The sequence below is a fragment of the Hemicordylus capensis genome, chromosome 10, assembly GCF_027244095.1.
Source record: "Hemicordylus capensis ecotype Gifberg chromosome 10, rHemCap1.1.pri, whole genome shotgun sequence".
Lineage (NCBI taxonomy): Eukaryota > Metazoa > Chordata > Lepidosauria > Squamata > Cordylidae > Hemicordylus > Hemicordylus capensis.
The window spans coordinates 3,276,994-3,299,520 of NC_069666.1; the positions used below are offsets into that span (position 1 = coordinate 3,276,994).

General features: G+C 49.9%; 1 protein-coding gene across 1 annotated transcript in view; it reads left to right on the forward strand.

Annotated features, from left to right (window-relative positions):
* Positions 1-22,402, forward strand: part of SLCO3A1 (solute carrier organic anion transporter family member 3A1) — a 78,514-nt gene extending 56,112 nt beyond the window's left edge. Inside the window, exons 5-10 of the mRNA XM_053272783.1 lie at positions 5,407-5,571; positions 7,296-7,494; positions 8,099-8,237; positions 14,974-15,149; positions 16,656-16,720; positions 17,409-22,402. Of these exons, the coding sequence (XP_053128758.1) occupies positions 5,407-5,571; positions 7,296-7,494; positions 8,099-8,237; positions 14,974-15,149; positions 16,656-16,720; positions 17,409-17,773 (1,109 nt within the window). The 3' untranslated portion in view covers positions 17,774-22,402. The remainder of the gene's footprint in view (positions 1-5,406; positions 5,572-7,295; positions 7,495-8,098; positions 8,238-14,973; positions 15,150-16,655; positions 16,721-17,408) is intronic.
* The last annotated feature ends 125 nt before the right edge of the window (positions 22,403-22,527 follow it).

The following is a 22,527-nucleotide window of genomic DNA, read 5'->3' on the forward strand; positions in this document are numbered from 1 at the left end:
CCCAATTAGCAACCAGTGCAGCTCTTTCAAAACGGGGGTCATATGCTCCGACTGAGCCGTTCCAGAGAGAGCCCTGGCACCAGCTGAAATTGACTTGTGCTATTGCACAGAAGTTCCCTGCACAACATATGAGGCATGCCACCGCTTGGACAAGGGCAAAGGGCAGCACTCACGTCTGGAACGGAAGCTCTCGATTTAGCACAACGTGCTCGTGCAACCATCTTGTGCTAGTACTATACATTTGCACGAGTGCTCAGAGAGTTGGGAGGTCAGCCGGTGCATGCAGAAGCATGTGCAGAGCTCTCTCAACACAAGCAAGGTTCCCTGTGGCAGAGAGAGTCTGTGGATCTATGGAGGAGAGCTGGTCCTGTGGCAGCAAGCATGAATTTTCCCCTTTGCTGCACAGGGTCCACCTTGCTTTATGTTACCTTACTATCTTTGGCCAGCAAATTACAAGGAAAAGGAAAGAAAAATCAACCCATTAAACAGTTACAAAACACACTATCCAGAATATAGTAATGGTATGAACCTTATTTGCTTCTACACAGGTCTTGGGCCTGATCCAGCAGGGCGGTTCTTCTCTTCTCAGTTTCTCATGATATTGCTTCTGCATAACTTCTTTGGAACTCTTTTAACTGAGAAATCTGAACAGCTTGGTTTACATTTCAATGGGTGGCTACATGTGGGAGCTGCAAGATATTCCCCTTAGGGGATGGGGCCTTCGCTTAGTGATAGAGCATCTGCTTTGCAGGCAGAAAGTCCCGGGTTCAATCCCTGGCAGCATCTCCGTGTAGGTCTGGAAAAGACTCTGGTCTGAAACCTTGGAGAAGCCGCTGCCAGTCAGTGTAGACAAGACTGAGCTAGATGGACCAAGGGTCTGACTCTGTAGAAGGCATCTTCCTCTGTTCCTATGAGAGTCCTACCTGTGCACCGTTCATACAGATGTTCCAGAGAAGGTACATCTCTCCGTCCTCTGTGCTCATCCATTCATCCTGCAAAGGTCACACAAAGAGGACTAGCTGAGATGTAGAACTGGAAACCGAGCTCCCGGTGAAGGCCAGCTGGAATACGCCAAAGAGAGGCGAGTCTGACAGAGCTGGGGGAGAAAATGGAAGTTCCGAGATGAAGCGATCCCATCTAAATGCAAGAGTCATACTGTCTAACGGAGAGGCAACGGTCCCCCTCCCTGTGGGTGTTTCTGTGCCTGGACGAAAAACTCATGTCAAAATGAGCTTAAAATCTCCAAGGTGGGGAAAAACAGATGCCTTTGTACAGCAAAGACAGGTGGAGAGATCAAAGGGAGAACAGCTCTTTGATGCTGAGCCGCTTATAACGATGGAACACCCAGAACCTTCCATCTAGAGTGGCTGTCTCTCTGACATACATGCTCCCCACCCACAGCCATTGCTGGCTGGAATCGGACCAATATCAGTGCCTAGTAGTTTTGATGGCTACAGGCCTCCTTCGGGCTCAGAGGCAGGATGCCTCTGAATACCAGTTGTAGGGAAACAACAGCAGGAGAGGGGGCATGCTCTCTAGGGATGTGCATGGAACTGGGAGAAGGGAGGTTGCTTCAAGGCACTGGGAGAGTGTTCTTACCTCTCCCGCCACATTTCCCCCACTAGTGCTGCTGTCAAAATCGCTGTTGCAGGGCGGCTGTATACCCTCTTACCGTTCTAGTCAGTGTAATACCAGAAGTGGCCAGCGTGTGCATGCCTTAAAGCGACCCCCTCCTCACTTCCGAACCGGCTCAAACTCCGGTCTTCCAAACTGGTTCGCCAGTCTGTGAATAGGCCACCGAACCGGTTTGTGCACATCTGTAATGCCCTCACCTCTTGCCTGTGAGCTTCTCAGAGGCATCTGGTAGGCCACTGTGGGAAACAGGATGCTGGACTGGGTAGGTCTTGGGTCTGATCCATCAGGGCTGTTCTTGTCTTCTTAGAATGGCGTGACATTGCATCAAGGATACCCCCACCTTCGGGATGGGACAGGTTAGGAACAAGACAGGATCCAAACCACAGGTGACTCCTCACTGCCAGAATCCCCCACACTGGGAGAACCAGGTGAACCCGAGCCAGCACACCCACCTCTACCCAAGGACACAGCTCCGCCTGCATCCTCTGACTCAAAGAAGTCCTGGTCTTCCCGGTCATAGAGGAGGCCTCCCAGCCTCACTAGAGCCAGCACTTTGAGAACTGGGCCTTTCCAGGGAAAGGTTGGAGCCAATTCACCCTGCCTAGGTAGCAACTATAGAAGCCAACAGTCTGCTGCTATGCTTTGCTGGAGCAATCTTCTCTTATGCTGCAGCAGTATCCAGCTGTTTTACTTTGGTTGACTCTGACTGAGGTTCCTGCCCTCGGAGCTGTCCATGTTCTGGTGCTGAAGTGGAAACTCCATAGGAACGTAGGGAGCTGCCTTATACAGAGTCAGAACATCGGTCCCTCTAGCTCAGCATTGTCTACCCAGACTGGCAGCGGCTTCTCCCAGGTTGCGGGCAGGAGTCTCTCCCAGCCCTACCTGGAGATGCTGCCAGGGATTGAACCTGGGACCTTCTGCATGCAAGCGGATGCTCCTCCACTGAGCTGCAGCCTCCTCCCATAAGGGGTATCTCTTACAGCAACAAAACAAAAAGCAGTTGCAGAACAGAAGATTTATTCTAACACGTTTCGACTGATAGTGTTTTCAAAGAATGCTTTCACGAAATTGACTGGAAGAGGTGCTTTCTTGCAAGAATCCTAGGCAGGGTGCAAGGAAGTACCTCTTTCAGGCAGTTCAGTAAAAATATTCCTTGAACACGATATCAGTCAAAATGCATTGGAATAAATCTTCTATTCTGCAGCTGCTTTTTGTTTTGTTGTTGTGGCTGTCTCAACTGACATCGATCCTCTATATAGTTTTGAATATCTTACAGTTCTTGGACATGTAGTCTCCCATTCAAATGCAAACTAGGGCAGGACCTGCTTAGCAAAGGGGACAATTGGTGCTTGCTACCACAAGGTCAGCAATCCTCTACCAAGTGAGTGAATACTTCCTGACTATCGCATCCTCCCTACACGCCCTAAACTGGCAAGTCCAAGACGAACCTAGAACATTCTTCCCAGTTGGATGGTTTCCCCATAGCTTCTTCCCCCCACTCCCCCACATACGACAGCCCGTGAGTGGAAACTTGGAGCGTCCAAAGGAAGAGCCAACTCAGGAGGGAAACGGCAGCTCTTCAGACGCCAGGCAAGGCAGCGTAGGGAGGAGAGCGAAAGACATTTGCAGATGTGCCCAAGAGTTCTGCAGAGGTTTTGGTAGCACTTCAGAGAGATAATTTTCAAATGTAATGATTTTCACATTTAATTCATGGCGGAGTTAGTCACCAGGTATTAAGGCGAGGCGCTTGCATTATTAGCATTCCATCTTGCTCAAGCTGCGTTATCTCCGGAATAATTAAAATGCGCACCGAAGTAGAAAACCTGCTGTCTGATTCATTAGCTTAAGAGTGACTTTGTAAGGCAATCTTACTCTCTCGGCTCTGGTGTTCGCCCCTCGGAAACAAAGAGTGACTCCTGCTTTGTGGGTAGTGGGGAGGGTCGTGAGGAGATCTGTGGGATAATTCGAAATGGACATGGGGATTTCCCGATACGCTGAGGAATGCAAGCCTTACAAGTCTCAGCGTGGTCCACTTTCATTCCGGGAGGGCACACCATGGCTGACAAAGAGGTTTCTGAATCCCACCCCACAAAGCTGAGGGGGATTTGTGGTGACCGGTGGACGCTACTACCCTTCCCAAAGTCAGACTCCAGGCTGCAGAGTGAGGAGGGGAGGGGAGAAACCCACGGGAAGCTGAACTTCTCTGCACTGGGGGAGAAACAAAGCGCAAGCCAAGAGTCAACGTTGGACAGCATATCTGCGCAACCTGTTGGACAGAAATCCACTGTGTCTGCCTGCAAAAAACAGATCAAATTGGCTCTAGCTTTCCTTCAGAAGAGAGTGGGCCCTTCCTAGAGAGAAAACCCAGTCACAATATTTCAGGATGCAAAGAATCGAATATGGGCCCCAGTAGACACAGCTCTTGCGGCATTGAACTGGCAATCCTAAGTGAACTTTCCATATTTGTAATATGCTCCGCGGCCACCAGATGGCCCTGTCAACTTTAGAACAGACGCGGATGCAGATTGGGATCTCCTGATCCATCTCTGGGTTATTTGCCGTAGATCATCTTCCAGGCTTGGTGAGCAGGGACTGTGAGCTCCCTTGCAGAACGGAAAGTGGAATTCCTGGGCTGAATTCTGTGTTTGCCTCCTTGAGCCACCATTTTACATCTGGTTCCACCTCTGGTTGGTGGGCCTCAGGGTTCCAGTTTCGGGAGGGGAAAAAAGATCCTGCAAAGTTGAAGTTTGCCCACCTAACAAAATCAACCCCGGATAAAGCCGTTGAGTCTAAATTAGGGATTCCCAACCCTGGATTCTCAGATGCTGTTGACTACAGCTCCCAGAATCCTCAGCTGCAGTGGCCTTTGGCTGAGGCTTATGGGAGTTGTAGTCAACAACATCTGGAAATGCCTGTTACAGGGAACCCCGGATGGGATTTGTTGCGGTAAGAATAAAAATGAGAATCTCATCATGAATCATGCCCAGTAATCCAATAGACCACAGAGGGATGGCCCCTTCCATTCACTGCGGCTACAGCCTTTGGCACCCTCCAGTGTGGCTAGTGCAGGGAGGTTCCACAGCCTTTTAGTCTTTCCTTAAATCCTGTGATTCCAAGGTCGGCATCAAGAATCTGAAAGCTTGGAGAAAGCACGGTCAGCACACATGCAATCGGTGCACACAGTATGGCTGATCCAGCGATAGCACACTAGGGGTGTGCACGGAACCAGTTGGTTCAGTTCAGTTCAAGTCCGGACTGGACTCAAACCATACCAGGCCAGTTTGGTCCAGCAACCCCTAGAACCCCCCTGGGTCGGTTCGGTCCGGGCTGGTTCACGAACATTTTTTTAAAATAACAAAATTATTTTTTACTTACCCCTTTCGGGGGAGTTGTTGTAGGTAACGGGGTGTGTGTGTGTCCCCGCGGAGGTTCCCCTCCCCCCACCGGCCTCCCTTACAGCCCCAACTGGCCCATTTGGCCAGCTCTTCGGCCCATTTGAGCCTTCCCCCTCCGGCGCGGCAGCCATTTTGGAGGCCACCACGCCTGTGCAATTGACCTTTGCGTGACCCAGTCAGGCAGTGCTCGGTCCAGGGTTGTTCGACATCGAACCTGTTTGCACATCCCTACTGTACACACACAGTGATTCACATGTGTGGTGTTCCATTCAATGCACATGCAGCAACCTTTTCTGAAATGGCGCCGAGCTGACGTCTTTCAATGAGCTGGGTGCCCCTTGGTAAAGTCCCCTTTCCTCTCCTTCCTCCCCTCCAGTGATCCCCAAGGTCACCAAGCACCTGCTCTCCAACCCGGTGTTCACCTGCATCGTCCTCGCAGCCTGCATGGAGATTGCCGTGGTCGCTGGCTTTGCAGCCTTCCTCGGGAAATACCTGGAGCAGCAGTTCAACCTCACCACGTCGTCGGCCAACCAGTTGTTGGGTGAGTTGACAGGACCTGTAGGAGTGGGGGTCAGCAGCAGCCTATGGCATGCATGCCCAGAGTTGCTTGCAAAATGATTTTCAGTGGCACGCTGCTGGGAAGACCAGCCGCTACGCTGCCCGCCGCCTGCCTCCAGCTGGTGCGTCACTGCTTGCTGTAGAGAGGATTAGCAGTGGAGGTCTCTCTGGCTGGGCTGGCTGGCTGGCTCTTTCTCTTGAGCACACATGCAAGAGAGAGCCAGGCAGCTGGCACAGCCAGAGAGACCTCCACCACCGGTCCTGGATATCCGCTGCCAAGTTGTGGCATACCAGCCAGAGGCAGGCAGCGGCACAGTCACAGATGTTCTTCCTTGTGCATCTTCAGGGGTGAAGAAATGTTGGCTCAGTTTATCAGCCAGACAAAATATTTTACTCATCCAGCTATGTTGGTATATTGCTCATCAGGACTTTTTTTCACTCGCCAAGCATCATTTTTCACTCGTCACAGACTAGTAATAAGGAGCAGCAGAAGTCTGAGTACTAAGAGTAGGCAGCTGGGTTTCCTTCCTGGGCAACCTGCAAGAGGTTGCTGGTTCTAATCTCCGCTGGTGTGTCTCCCAGACAATGGGAAACCCCTCTATCGGGCAGCAGCGATATAGGAAGGTGCTGAAAGGCATCGTCTCACACTGCACGGGAGGAGGCCATGGTCAACCCCTCCTGTATTCTACCAAAAGAAAACCACAGAGAGGCTCTGTGGTTGCCAGGAGTCAACACCGACTCGACAGCACAATTCTGCTTACATGAAGGAAGGGGTGAGGCAGAACGGCCCATGGAAATGCAGCCAGCAAAGGAGAGAGACAGCAAAAAGTCGCCTGGATTCATCTCCGCCCCGCTTTGCAATGACATTATCTTTCCGAAGCATCCGGCTTCTGTCTTCTGCCATCCATCTATTGCCTGCTTCGTCTCTGTATGCCCATTAGGACTTTGGCAGGAGCATTGGCGGGGGACAATTGGGGAAATCGCTTAACAAGCCTGATGGAATCCTCCCTTGTCTTTCCAGCACAGGAGGAATTACCGTGTTTCCCTGAATCCAAGACTATTTCTCCCCCTACACACACACACACACACACACACACACACACACACACACACACACACACACACGGTTTTGTTTTGTTTTGTTTTTAATGTTAGAAATCAGGGAGTCATCTTAAATTCAGAATCCTCTTCCTTTTGAGTAAAGGTAGGCATAACCTGTATGTAACCTCTGTTTTTAAAGCGGCTCGTCTTAAATCCAGAGTCATCTTGTATTCAGGTCAATACGGTATTTGAACACAGTTTCCCCATAGCACAGAGCTGCGGGGCTGACTGTAGCGGTGTGGGTCTCTGGAGGGAGAAGTACACTCTCCACCAAGAGGATAGGGCTGTAGCTCAGTGGAAGAGCATCTCCTTTGCACCCAGAAGGGGAGAAGCAAAGGGCCCCGTGGCCATGAAGCCCCCACCCTCCACCACCAGAATTCATATCCAGCCTGCAAACTCCTCTGGCTTTGGAGAGATCCTGGGGCATTCCTCATGCACTCCTCAGCCTTGAGGACTAGAGCCTTCTTTTCCTCCCCCCCCCCCCGCTTGCGTTTTCAAATGCAAGCTAGCAATTGTGGAAACGACAATGCAATTCCGAAAACAGCAGCTCTCCCTTGTGTTTGCCAAATGAAGGATCCCTCCGGCATCTTTCTGCTTTTCTTGCAGGCATGACGGCGATTCCCTGCGCCTGCTTGGGCATCTTCCTGGGTGGCCTCCTAGTCAAGAAGCTGAGCCTCTCCGCGCTCGGAGCCATCCGGATGGCCATGCTGGTCAACCTAGTCTCCACGGCTTGCTACGTCTCCTTCCTCTTCCTGGGCTGTGACACGGGGCCCGTGGCTGGGGTTACTGTTCCCTATGGAAACGAGTGAGTGGAAGACCACCTCTGGGGCTTCCCTGGGAGCAGTGGGTCATTGGGGCTGTAGCCCGTGGGTATCTACGGTATAATATCAACTTGAAAACTTGCTTATGGCTACCGTCGCTGAACAAGGGGTAACGTGCTTGATTCCGTTACCCTGGTAATTGCCCTCAGGAGAGCTGTGATTTGGCTAAAGTTATGGGGGGGGGCAGTCAGGGGGTGTGTTCTGTATTTCAGTGAGCCCTCCCCCCCACCGCCTCCTTCCCACTGCCCCTGGCTGTGGTCCAACCCCAACATGGCCCTGGACCCCCCAGGCCTTTCTTGGTGGTGAGGCAACTTCAGCTGAGCATCACTTCCAGTTTCCCCCAGCATGCATCTGCTCCACTCAATTTGGAAGGTGCTGTTCCTCATTATAAACCGTCCATCTAGTTCTGTCCATCCCTAGAGCACCTTTCATGCCCTTTGAAGGCTTCCATGCCATCAGAGCCAGGAGCATTTTAGCCTTCTAGGGAGGAGTGGCTTCCTGTGGGTGGGTGGGTGGGTGGGTGGGTGGGGGCAATGCTGTTGGGTCTTCTTCCTGACTGAGTCCTCCCCCTTCTCTCCTCTCTTCCAGATCAGCACCAGCCTCCAGCCTGGCCCCAACTTCTGCCTGCAATAGCCACTGCAAATGCCAAACCGATTCCTTCACTCCAGTCTGTGGGTCAGATGGGATCACATATATATCCGCCTGCTTTGCTGGATGCACTAGCACGGTATTCCAGATTTACTGCTCTCTCTCTCGCTCTTGCTCTCGCTCTCGCTCTCACTCTCTCTCTGCTCAGGAGACTCCAGTTTATTTCTTAGATTCATCTGGACATATTTACCCCACCAGTATAGCTCCATGGAATCTCCCAACAGCCACATACTGTTCATTTACCATACACCCTGCAGAATGCAGAAGAGACCCAAATCACAACCCTATAGACCCCACACCAGATCAAGGTTATTGCCAGGCATTGCTTATACCACACAAAGAAGCAGAAGCATGGGAATTATCTTCTTTCTTTCTTTCTTTCTTTCTTTTCATTATATTTGCACACCGCCCCAAACTTCCGTCTCTGGGCAGTTCACAGCAACACAAAACAAATTAAAAGAGAAACTAAAAAACTTAAAACAATTTAAAACCACAAGTCTAGTTAAAAAGCTTGGGTGCATAAATGTGTCTTTAGAGACATTTTTAAAGTTGTCAAAAGATGGGGAGGCTCTTATTTCGGCTGGGAGCACATTCCAGAATCTCAGGGTGGCCATGGAGAAGGCCTGTCCCCGAGTAGCCACCAGACAAGCAGGTGGCAACTGCAGACAGACCTCTCTGGATGCATTCACATTATTTGAATTCTCAGTCAAGAGAAATAGACTTTTGCAGACTGAAGAAACTCATACGATACCATACGATACGATATGATACGATACGAAACATATCGTAAACTATGAGACTTGCTCATCTGTCAAGCCCCAACTGGGTAGGACAGTTTTCCCACCTAACTCAGTCCGAAGCAGGTGACAAAACCTGGGTTGGGCATGCTTGTCCTACCCAGCTGGGCTTTGAGATGAGCAAGCTCCCTGCCTCCAACCTTGCTTTTATCTAACTCCTGATCAAATATCGGGAATGCAGGCAGTTCCCGAACCAGGGTAGGAGGCTTCTCTGACCCGAGATCCAATTGTTTGGACAGCTCTTAGGTGTCTCAAATGCATTTGTGTTATTTCTCTCTTTTGCACAGTTTAACCCACCGTGTTTGCAATTTTGCAAAATCTCCTTGGGTTCTCCTAGTCTCAAGAGGCGCAAGGTCCCAGAGACCCCACCCCCAACCATAGGAAAGCACCCACAGTCCCCCTCCAGCTCTGGAGAGATTTGCCAGGCGTAGAGCACACAATTCAAAGCCCATCTTGGCAAACTGGGGCAATCTCGGGGGACAATCACCGTGGGGCTGTGTCCTAAGGTGGGCCTCTGGAGTCTAGGAAGAGGAGGCTAGCATTCTGGGACTCAAGCTCCAGGCCTGAGGCTCTCAGCCTCGGGTCCTAGGTCTTGTTGGACTACAATTCCTAGAATCCCCAGCCACCATGGCCTTCTGGGGACCCAAGATTGGGAATTCCAGCTGTAGGCCACGGTTCTACAGGAGCACAGAAAGGGCTTGAAATGTGGTGATGGCATCAGAATTCAGTTTCCTGGGGACCTACGCTTTCTTTTTAAAAACCAAGTTTCTAGTCCTCTGCTGCAGAGTCGCTCCTGAGAATTCTGCACCTCCCCTCTCAAGGGGTCTTCCTCAGAGTCGAAGAACGTTCCCAGATTTCCTAGAACAAGCAAGAGGGGAACAGAACACTTGCAGGGTGAACTGAGCTGCAGTGTACCAAAAAAAAATGTTTTAATTTTTACGTTCATTTTCACCTATTGTGTCTTTTTGTCTAATGTTTTTTGATGTTTAACTTCCACTACAGCTTTAACTTGTTTTCATTGCCAGCCTTTAAAGTAGGTCTTTTTGTTGACATCCTTGCTTTGTACTGGCTGCTCCAGACAGGAGTGATTTCAGGCAAGGGTCTCCCTGCGGTGGTGGCCCCACTGCCCGTATTCCCCATGGGATGGCCTCATTCACACAATCATTTGAATCTCGGTTTAATGTGGGTTACCAGCCCTGAAGGGATTGTGTGAATCCAGGCCAAGGTATGAATCTCAGGTCATAAACCACCTTGGGGTGGGTTCACACAATCACTTCAGTGTTGGTAACCCACATTAAACCTAGATTCCAACGGCTGTGTGAATGAGGCCAGTGTCATTGTAGGACAGCGGGGCTAAAACAACAACAAAAAACCACCAGCCACTGCAATTGGAATTCTTATTCCTTCCATGGTGTGGTTCATTTCAGAATGACTGGAAATGGCCACAAAAGGGGCTCGTCTGCGTTTCCATCCATTCTGAAAATGTGTATTTGTGAGCAGCAAGTGTGGCGAGGAGGGGAAGGAAGAGATCCCCGTGTTAGCAGCTGGGATTTGGGAAGCTTTCTTTTGCACGGAGCTCCACGCAAGGAGCATGTTTGCCGCCACTCACTAACCATTGCTTGGGAAGGAAGCCTTCAGGAGGCAGATTGCCCCCAAACAGAACAGTTCTCTCATCTAGTCTGTCCTCGCTTTCCCCCCTTCTCTGTATCCCTTTCATCCACCTCTCAACGTCCCTCTGGAGAGAGACAATGACAGGCTGTGAATTCAGCAGAACTCTGCAACTTGACAAGGAGGATAATTTCTCTTTGTTCTCCAGGCCCAGCTATTTGGATAGAAGCCCCGACTCATCTGTGTGGACACGGCTGAGCTGATATCTAAGGATTGAGAACGCTCTCTCTCTCTCTCTCTCTCTGTGTACATGTGTGTGTTCCTTTACGGACATTTTAGCACTCTGAGTAGGTTACAGTGAGTCAGCCTAGGAGGAATTCAAGCAATTCTGCATATCCCAGCATCCTCAAGGGACAACAGCCTTGATGGGAACATATACGGAAAACGCATTCCATGCTGCGTTTGCTCTTCCAGGGATGTGGGGGTTCTTTCTGAATGGAAGGGGGGCCCCAAACCCATCACAGCGGAGCTTCTGCTCTGCTCAAACAGCAACGCTCACCAGATCCAATTATCCCAATCTCCTCCGCTCTGTCTTTATCTCTCCAAACTGCATTGCTTTGCCGTTTCCTGCTTCAGCAGTATCTTCAAAAGCCCTCGCCAGTTTTTATCTTCTTTCTAACAAATGCATGACGCTGCCTCTCCTCCCCGGAACAGCTTCTGAAAGGCAAGGAGCTCACCGTGACCTCTTCCTTAATGAGGGAAGGTGTGCCATGTGGCCCAAAGACCCGTCCATTCTTGCCTATCAGTTAGCCATGCAGAGAAGCCCGTTCCCTCATGTCCTGAGTGTGGACTTCTCAGAGGCATCGAGTTGGCCGCTGCAGGATGCAGGAGGCTGAATTTGATGAGCTTTTTGTCTGACTCAGAAGGGCTCTTCTGATGTCCTTATTAGCCATGACGGTTGGGAATGGAACCTCCATGTGCAAAGGCAGTCTACCAGTTGCTGAAGACCAAGGAGGACCGTTGGTGCCCTGTGTGGGTAGAGTCATCTGCTTGGCACTGCGGGGAGCAGGATGCTGGTCGAGATGGCCCTTGAGCTCTTCCCATGCTCTAAGAGATAGGGCCTTCCCCACTCCTGCCCCCAAGGCCTCATTACTTGTTGACCCTGTTGCTCTCCTTCCCTGCTCTGAGTGCAGGTGTGGTTTTTAAAATAGTCTCCATTGATAAGAACAGCATATCCCTTACCAGGATCCCTGTCGGAGCACCTGCCTAGATTGAGTGTGTGTACCTGAGTCTTGGGACCAGGGATAGATTGGGACTTCTGTTGGTGTACTGATCACCCCACTGCCCAACAGAATCCCTAACCAAGCTCTCAGATTTGGGCCACAGAGTTGGCACTGGAGACACCCAGGCTGATGGTGATGGGTGACTTCAATGCGCACTTCAGAACTGGGCAGTTCAGGAGTTCATAGTAGCCATGGCAACTGTGGGCCTTTCTCAGGTGGTCTCCGGTCCGACACATATTGCTGGTCCCATGCTCGATTTGGTATTTTGCTCTGATCAGGGCGGTGTTCCTTGGGTGGGGACACCGACAATTTCCCCATTACACAGGAACATAGGAAGCTGCCTTCTACCGAGTCAGACCCTCGGTCCATCTAGCTCAGTATTGTCTACCCAGACTGGCAGCGGCTTCTCCAAGGTTGCAGGCAGGAATCTCTCTCAGCCCTATCTTGGAGATGCTGCCAGGGAGGGAACTTGGAACCTTCTGCTCTTCCCAGAGTGGCTCCATCCCCTAAGGGGAATCTCTTGCAGTGATCACACTTCTAGTCTCCCATTCATATGCAACCAGGGTGGACCCTGCTTAGCTAAGGTGACAAGTCATGCTTGCTACCACCAGACCAGCTCTCCTCTCTGACAGTCCACCACCTGGTGAAGGTTCATTTTGCAGCCGCTAGTCACCTCTGCAGGGGTGAAGGGCCTATTAGGATGGTCCTCCCGAGGAGGCTATTGGATCCAACAGGATTCCAAGAAACCTTGGAGGGTTTTATTGTTGGCTCTGCTGGTGATCTTGTTGATGCCCTGGTGGGAAATGGGAATGACGAGCTCACTAGGGACTTGATCGCTTCTAAGCATCCACTCCAACTCGCTTCTAAGGTAACTCCATGGTCTGTGGAACAACTACCAGAGCTGAAGTGGCTAGGTAGACAACTAGAGCACAAGTAGAGAAGGACTCAACTAGAATCTGGCAGATTACAGCACAGAGCACAATTGAAGCCCTATGCTCTGGCAATACGTGTGGCAACGAAGCGATTCTTTGCTTCGCATTGCATCCGCAGGTTCGAGTTCAGTGGAATTGCCAAGAGTGGTGAGGGAACTTATACAGGCCCATTCTGCTCTGGCTTTGAAGCCATCAGTTAACTGCTGTGAAGCTTTTAATGAGTTTTTTTGTGGACAAAATCTCTCGTATTTGAGCCGACCTGGATTCCACAATAAGTGCAGAGTCTTTAGTGGGGGTGTCTAGCAACTCCTCGTGTGTGGTTAAATTGGATCAGTTTGATTTTGTGACTCCTGAGTACATGAACAAACTGGTTGGAACTCCTTGTTTAAAGGAGGCAATTATTAGACCTCTCTTGAAGAAGCCTACCCTTGATCCCTCAGAGTTAAGTAATTCTAGGCCTGTTTCCAATCTCCCGTGGTTGGCCAAGGTGATTGAGAAGGTGGTGGCTTCTCAACTCCAGGCAGCCTTGGATGGAACAGATTATCTAGACCAATTTCAAACTGGCTTGCGAGCAGGCTTTGCCATCCTGGAATTGTCTCCTGGAATTTCTGGTAGGGGCAGAATTCAGTAGGGCAGTCACATGATTGATATGTAGGTAGGAGTGGCATTCTAGTTTAGGAACATAGGAAACTGCCGTCTACTGAGTCAGATCTCTGGTCCATCTAGCTCAGGATTGTCTACCCAGACAAATCCCCAGAAATTCCAGGAGGGCAAAGCAAAGACCAAAAAGAAATCCCTGACTGGCACTCTCTGAGATCCCTCTTTGACATTCAGTGCCAGTATGGAAGATCAAAGGGAATGCAGTCGCTTTCTCTCCTCTCTGATTGCATATTGATAAAGCTTATCTCTCACGGCACCAGCTTTCAGACCTGGCATCAATCCCCTCCAATCCCCTCCAAGTCTGCTGGCGCCTGTTGAAGGGGCTTGGGCGGAAAGGCGGGGGGCTCTCTCTCTCTCTGCGTTTCTGCTCCCCCGCTTTGTGATTCCTGACTTTCTGCAGGAGAGGGGTTTAACCTCACACGACCGTATCTCGGCTCTCTTCATTGTGCCAAGACTCCAGAATGAGGCAGGGAGGGGGGCCCCGTGCGAATGTTCTCCTTTTAATGCACTCCAGCACAATTAGGAGAGGTGGGCGAGAAGGGAGGGTGAATCCAAAAGTAATTAGGAGCTTTAATTTGGAAATGTTTTAGCCTAATGCAGGGACACAGAGCCTTCCTTTTATGCCTGGGCTCACAAGGGATCTGAGCGGATGGTAATTTCCTCGCAGGCCTGCCTGTTTGAAAGGCTTGGAAAAGCCCAAGTGGGGGTCACAGAGGAAAGGGAGAGGCATGCTGCTCCTAGAGGGCCAGCCCCCACGCCATGTCCAAGCCGCCGGTGCCAAATGCATTGTCCTTGGGTTTTTTCATTGGCTTCAGATGCACAAGGCCAGCATGCCATGGCAGAATTGGGACAGAGAGAGGGCAGCGCCATGTTTAGGCTCTGGTTCTGCAGGACGGCAGGACACACTTGGGGTGCAGGATTCCACCTTTTCTTTTTATCCAGCAAGCAGGTTTCTAGAAATTCCGACTGCGAAATGATTACTCCACTGGTTTACATGATCCGCCTACACTGTCCAAATTTCTCAAAATGTTTTTTTTTAAACTTGCCTACTTCTGTTTATTTATTTATTGGGCATTTTTATCCATGGCCCAAAACTCACGTCCCTGGGTGGTTTACAATAAAACGGCACCGATTAAAACAAAAATTAAACCATTGGAACAGTGACGGACACTCTACGTCTCTAATCAAAAGCCCGGGTGAATTTAATGCCCTTTAAGAAGCTGTCAGAGATGGGGAGGCTCTTATTTCAGCAGGGAGCGTATGCCAAAGCCTTGGGGCAGCAGTGGAGAAGGCCCGTCCCTGAGTAGCCACCAGACGAGCTGGGGGCAAGTGCAGACGGACCTCCCCGGATGATCTCACAAGGAGGAGGGGCTCACAACGGAGAAGCCCCCGACCCAAAGCAGAATCCGTGGTGTGTCCTTTGCGAGGGGTGGGGAGCGGCATCCTCGCCGGCAGCTCTGCCTTTCCCCTCTTGCCTGGGGGGAGACACTCTGGCCTGCTGCTGCTGCTGCTCACCCGCTGCCTTGTCTCTGCAGAATCTCACGGGCTGCGCATGCCTGAGTCGGGTCCCAGCCGAGAATGCCACGGTCGTCCCCGGGAAGTGTCCCAGCCCCGGATGCCAAGAAGCCTTCCTGACATTCCTCTGCGTGATGTGCGTCTGCAGCATGATCGGGGCCATGGCCCAGACGCCCTCCGTCATCATTCTCATCAGGTGAGGTCTTCCGGCCTTGGGGGCCGGGTTCAAAACGGCATGCGGCCGGAGGCAGTTTCTGCTGCAGATTGGAGCAATGCGGTCCAGTCTTTCCCTCTGGTTTTGATCCCCGGTGTAGGTGGCAAAGTGCGGGGGGGGGGCATTTCAGTGGGGTGCGAAACTCACCAGGCATCCAGCGCTCCTGTTGGCAGCCATCTCCACCGCCCCCCCCCCCAGAACCCACTATGCTGTGGTGTTGATCTGATGGGGACTTCTGGGTCGAAATCATGGCACCCCCACCCGCAATTTGAGGATGAGGTTGCAGCTCAGTGGTTGAGGATCTGCTTGGCATGCCGAAGGTTCCCAGTTCCCTCCCTGGCAGCATCTCCAGGTAGGGATGGGAGAGACGCCTGCTTGAAACCTTGGAGAGCTGCTGCCAGTCAGTGCAGACAATATTGAGCTGGATGGACCAAGGGTCTGACTCAGTAGGAGGCCGCTTCCTGTGATCCTAAGGTGACATCATCTTATGGAATTCTACAGGAATCGCCAGGAGAAGCAAAAAGTGCCTGGTGAGTTTTGGGCATACCCTGAAAATGTTACCCCACTTGAACATAGGGGTTTGGGCCCCCTCTTTACCCCCTGTGCTTGCCCCCCACCCCACCCAAGAGGAAAACTTAGGGACACAAAAATAAATCTCCTCTCTACAGCTAATAGCCGCTTTGTGGAGGGAGTGATCCCAGTCAGGGAATCAGCAGGGCTGGTGGGCCGGACCCTCTCCCCCTGTTCCACAGTCCCGATCCAAATCAGGACCCCCAGAAAATGCTTTTATAAGAACATTGCGATGGGAGCTCTCCCTTCTTTGGCTACCAGCAGCTGGTGAACAGTGAACATTTATATACCGTTTTTCAATCAAAATTCTCAAAGTGGTTTACATAGAAAAATAAAGAGTGGAGAGATGCTTCTCTGTCTCCAAAGGGCTCACACTCTAAAAAGAAAAATGTGGTAGGCACCAGCAACAGCCACTGAACAGATGCTGTGCTGGGCCTTCTCTTAAAACACACCTTTAGCAGAAAAGGGATATTTTATCTAACATGGACCAAATAAAAGAGGTAAAGTTTCAACTTTAATTCCCAGTTGGAAGCTGGGCGTGCGGGGCCCTCAAAAACGTGGGGCCCATAGCAAATGCTACATTTGCTACTACATAATTCCGCCTCTGCCAGGGTGACGATTTGCAGGGGAGTCTGGGGTGGGGGGGCGTTCCTTTTACGAGATTAGTTATTAACAAGACTGCTACATTCCTTAACTTATCAGGCGGCTGCAGCTGTATCTGCCTTCCAGTACCAAGGCAGCTGGAAATGAAGCAGGCGGCAAAAGAGCCCATTAATGATTTTTCTCTCTCTCCTGAAGAAGTGACCGTGTCATCCTGGCTGACAGCAAAGCATAGCTGAGGGGGGTCTGTTAATTAAAGCAGCCGGGAGATAGGAATCATTTCCCCCCCTTTTTTGCTTGAATGTCTCCTCTGTACAGAACAGTGAGCCCAGAGCTGAAGTCTTACGCGTTGGGGGTTCTCTTCCTTCTCCTCCGCTTGTTAGGTAAGTGAAACCAAAGCTTGCGTTTCCATCTTTGTCTTTGCTTTCTTTGCTAGAACACAAGCACTTTAAGAAGGGGAGGAGAGCGGGTCTTGTGGCAGCAAGCATGCGTTGTCCTCTTTGCTAAGCAGGGTCCACCCTGGTTTGCATTTGAATGGGAGACATGTGTGAGCATTGTAGGATATTCCCCTTGGGATGGGGCCACTCTGGGAAGAGTACCTGCCTGCTCGCATGCAGAAGTTTCCAAGCTCCCTCCCTGGCAGCATCTCCAAGATAGGGCTGAGAGAGACTCCTGCCTGCAGCCACGGAGAAGCTGTTGCCAGTCTGTGTAGACAATACTGAGCTAGATGGACCAAGGGTCTGACTCAGTACAAGGCAGTTTCCTATGTTCCTAGTCCACTTGGCTGACACCATGCTTCTAGGACGTGTACTAGAATGAATGACAGGGAATGCTCACTGAAATGCAGTGGTACCTTCCAAATGGCCATAGGAATGCATGGAATTTCGGACCACGATCAAACTGTGCCCCCATTTCGGTCCGCCATTGAACTTCTGAACCGGCCCAGTTCGAGGCGAACCGATTCGGCAACGAACCATTCATGCACACCCCTGTTCTGGAGATGGTGTGTTAGGCAACTGTCTGCACGTGCAGGGTCGCGTATCAGTCCCAAACCCTCTTCTCTGTTTGCAGGCTTCATCCCTCCTCCGCTGATCTTTGGCGTGGGGATTGACTCGACCTGCCTCTTCTGGAGCACCTTCTGTGGGGAGCAGGGCGCCTGCGGCCTGTACGACAACGTGGTCTACAGGCACCTATACGTGAGCATCGCGATTGCCCTGAAGTCCTTCGCGTTCATCTTGTACACCACCACCTGGCAGTGCTTGAGAAAGAACTACAAGAAATACATCAAGAACCACGAAGGGGGGCTCAGCACCAGCGAGTTCTTTGCCTCCACGTTAACCCTGGACAACCTGGGCCAGAACCCGCCCCATAGGACAAAATTTATCTACAACCTCGAGGACCACGAGTGGTGCGAAAACATGGAATCTGTTTTATAGTGACTAGGAAGGGTGGACTGTTAAGCCGAGGGTCCTTTTTAAAGTTTAAAAAAAGAGGAGATATATAGATATATATGGAAATATAATATAATATAAGACAGGAGGCTGTGTGGGGATGTTCGAGCAAAATGGAGGCCCAGGTTCTACCCTGAAAACTGGTGTCGTATTTTGAAGCACTGTCGTGTCGTTAGGGAAGGGAAGGAGACCTCTGTCCTCCTCTCAAAAGCGGATCTAGATGTGATTTAGGAGAACAGGTTCATTTGTATTATTTGGGGCAAGCAACGGAGAAGATCTGAGGCTGTACGTCAACGTATCATATGCATCAGTTGGTGAAAGGAGAGATGGGCAAAACCGCCAATGATTTGGGAGTTTCAGATCCAGTGTTTTTACTGGAGAGGCAGCCAGAAAAAAATAAACCAAGAAACCCCCCAAAGCAGAGAGGAAGCGGAAGAAGCGACCCACAACAGTTCCAAAAGAAGTGCCGTTTGACACTCAAGTACCATCGGGGCAACCCTTTGCAATACGACCTCGATGGATGTAGCTAACCTGGGTGCTGTTCAGTCCCAGAATTCCCCATTCTCTCTCGCTCTTGGACGTCCAAAGGAGAGCCCCATTGGAATTACTCCACGGATCCAACCTCATCGCCACCAGCCACAGTTTCAGGAGACACAACCGGGACGCCAGTCAACACCGCCTCCAAGTCGACACGCACCCCTTTGCCACTTCTAAAGGCACCAGCATAATTTCATTGACATCTGTTCGCGTCCAGTTACATTTTGGCATGAGGACGGAAGCTGGGGATGGGTCATCTCTGGCTGTGCCAGGAAAGTGGGGGGCAGGGAACAATGCGTGACTCTTGCCAAACTCTATAACCTTTTACAGATATATAGGGGTGAAGATGAAGTCTCAGGGTGAAGGCAGTTGTTGGTCTCCCAAAACAGTAGCAATGGCGTGATGGCACCAAACTGATGTACTCCCTCCGCAGTGTGCGAGGCGGGGGTGGGAGGAACGGGGGAGAGTTCTCCATTTTTTCAGCATGATTCCATGTGGATCAGGAAAAGTTCTATGGGGGGCAATCTGGCAACTGTGACCTTTTTGCTGGCAGAGGTTAAAAATGAATACAAATATGTGCCACTTTAAAAAAAAAAAAAAGCCAGATGCACTCAAGCAGGATTGAGGACACGTGCGTCTTCTTCTCGTGAGAATGATCTCGCCAGTCAGGCAGCTGGCTGCGTGGTGGTGCGTGCCTTCAGTTGTGCATCTAAATATCACACTTTGGGTGCAGAAGCTGCGGTGATCGCCCTCCAGATAAGCTGTCTGTCTTCACCCTCAGCTGTTTCCACCCTCCATCAAACTTTCTGTTGAGTCTTTTCATGACATACAGATATCTCCTTTACATCCAGGCCCCTGTTGACCTATACATTGCAGGCAGGTTTCCCTAAGCAGAGATATTCACCTTACTCCCTTTTTAATCTTCCTGCCAATTTTCCCCAATATATGCTTCCTTGTATCTGGATGCCTCATGATTATTTTTCTACAGTGAAGGCGCCTCCAGCACAGAAGAGGCCAAGTAGGTTATCTCTCAGCTTTGGACCCACAGCCTACAACTCCCATCATCCACAGCCTGCAGCGTACAACTCCCATAACCCCCTGTCACAGTGGCCAAAAGCCATTTGTGGCTGGGGAGGATGGGAGTTGTTGTCCAGCCACATCTGGGAACCCAAAGTTGGGAATTCCTGATCTGTTAGAATATGGCGGGGGGAGTGGCACAGCTGCCCAAGATGGCCTTAGAACTGGAGAGGGACAAATAAGCAGGTGTGTTGCTGTAAACCCCCAAACAGATCTATATCATTTGAAGGCATTGGTTAGTTCTCTGCAGGGTTTTTTTGTAATTGCTCTCGATTGTCATTATTATCTTTCTCTCCTACAGTACCTGCTGCCAATCAGAATGAATTAAGACCAGTTATTTTAGAGAAGATTTTAACAAAGTGAATGAGAGGACGCTACAAGAAGAGGAGGTATAGGAATAGAAGGAAGGAAGGGGATGAGTCAAAGAGCGATAGAATCACATAATATTTTATAGGTTGTGTTTTGTACACTGATCTGGGATTCTGTGACTTTGTGTAGTAGTGCTGTATTTACCTGAATCCAAGACTAGGCTTTGTCCAAGTTCTTTGATGTTAGAAATTGTGGAGGCGTCTTAAATTCAAGGTCCTCTTCCTTGTGGGTAGATACAGATGTGACCTGTATTTAACCTGTACTTTTAAAGGGAGTCGTCTTAAATGCAGAGTCATCTGTAGAGACTTTGGTCTGGGGCAGTATATAAAGGTATTAAATAAATAAAAATCTTCTATTCAGGTAAATACAGTGGGTGTGGGTTTCAGATGGCAGCCACGGTCCTGCGGTTTTAGGCCAAGGGTTCTCAACCTTGTGCTTCCAGAAACTGTTGGTCTGGTACTCCCATCACCCTAACCAGCTATTGTGGCTGGGGGTCATGGGAGTTGTAGTCTAACAACATCTAGAGATCCAAGATTGGGAAACCCTGCTCTAAACCGTGGCTAGGGTGGCTGTCTGAACACAGCCAGTGGGATTGCTATGCATTGTCCTCCCTCCCTGTCGCTGGGGAAAACTCCCTTCATTTTCCAAAGTAGTTTGCCATTTGGGGTTGGGAAATGCAGCTGTCAGCAAAACGCAAGCCCCATCTCCCCTTCGACCCATGGCTCTTAGAGTCCTCGCTTGCCGTTTTTGAGATGCAGATCTTGGCTGGGAGTCCGGATCTTCGGATAATGGGGGACTGGGGAGCAGGAACCGAGGCACTTCGTACAACTATGCAGTGCCATTCTTACCTGTTGGGTAATCAAAGACACTTTTTATGCCACAATATAGGGATCCATTTTCGTATATCACAGCTGCTAAAATAGCTGTAATTGTCTCCCTAAGCCAATTAATTAAGCGCAAGAGTCAGGTTGCATAACTGTCTCACATAATGTCTGTGTAATTGACGAGATGAAGCCTTTGAAATTGCTCTGTATGGTTTCCTCGTTTGGGGGGGGGGAATTGCTTACAGATTGCTGGTTTTTGGGGGTGGTTTTTTTTAGAAACAAAAGCTTCCAGCAAACTCACCATTTCGTATTAGATCCCCACAGACACAACTCAGCCCTAAATGGAATTCACTGAAATTGAATTGTCCCTAAATTGAATTCAGAGGGGCAAATCTGAGATGGATACACCTCAGTTTTGCTTGAGGAAGTCCTGCCACTCTTGCTATGGTCAGCAAAGTTACCATATCAAATAGCAGCCATCTCTACAAAGCATTAGAGGGCCATTTCATACATTAAATGAAGGGTCCCCCAGATGTTGTTGGACTACAACTCCCATCTTCCCATTGACATGAGAAAAGACTACAACATTTGGTCCTTTATGGTTTATAAAGAGGGTGGGGTAAGAGGAGACATGATAGAAATGTATAAAATTATGCACGGTGTGAATCAAGTGGATAGAGAAAGGTTTTTCTCCCTCTCTCATAATATTACAACCTGGGGTCACCATTGACACTTAATGCTGAGAGATTCAGGACAGACAAAAGAAAGTACTTCTTGACACAACATGTAGTTAAACTGTGGAACTCACTGCCACCAGATGTGGCGATGGCCACCAATCTAGATGGTTTTTTAAGGAAATTAGACAAATTCATGGGGAATAGGGCTATCAGTGGCTACTAGCCATTGTATCAGGGGGCATGCCTCTAAACACCAGGTGCTAGGGAACACCAATGGGAGGGGGCATTTGCCCTCTTTCCCCCACTTATGGGCTTCCCAGATGCACCTGGCTGGCCACTGAGTGAAGCAGGACGCTGGACTAGATGGGCCTTTGGCCTGATCCAGTGGGGCTTTGACCATTGTGGCAGGGGATGATGGAAGTTGTAGTCCAGCAAGATCTGGCGACTCGAGCCAGGAAACCCTTGCATTAGCTGACAAAAGCCCCCAGAGTTGCCCCCAAGTATATATCTAACAAGGACTCGCAGCCAATTCTGGCTTCTTTTACCCTTCTCTTTATTTTTTCGATACGGAATGGCTATGTAGCCTGCCTGTCAGTGCTTCCAGGGTGCTTGCGTATTTAAAAGAGAATCAATACATTATAAAGGCAACAATTAGAACAGGAAGACGGGAAATGCAGGAGAGAGAACGCCGGTTTCACAGTGGCTTGAAAAAGCCTGGCTGGAGTGGATGAGACGGGAGCCTCTGAAGGAACCAGCTGAGTTTCCCTAGAGAGGAAATTCTACAGACGGGAGTCCTCAGCCTATGCACTTGCGTATAAAACTAGCTGCCCCCCAAGGCTCGGATGTTTTGTTTTTCCTTTCCTTGCTACTAGAACATGGCATGAACCAAACTAATCAAAAGTATTTGTGCGTGTGTGTGTTGGAAGGGGTTCAGCAACAAATGTGCAGTCAAGCTCCTCACATCCGGGGAGGGGGTTATCAAACGGTAGTTTTTTGTTTAAATTTAAAGATGCGCTTTTCAAGAAAACGGCACGGCCATTTAAAAAACAAAAGTCTTTCCTCAGCTGGTATGGGACTAATGTCTGGCTTTATTTGTTACCATTGATATAAACACCTTGGCTGGTTGTAAAGATTTTTCTCTTTCTTTCTTTCTTTCTTTCTTTCTTTCTTTCTTTCTTTCTTTCTTTCTTTCTTTCTTTCTTTCTTTGGAAAATGTTGCTTTTTATTGATTTTATGGATATGTCCGATCATGAGA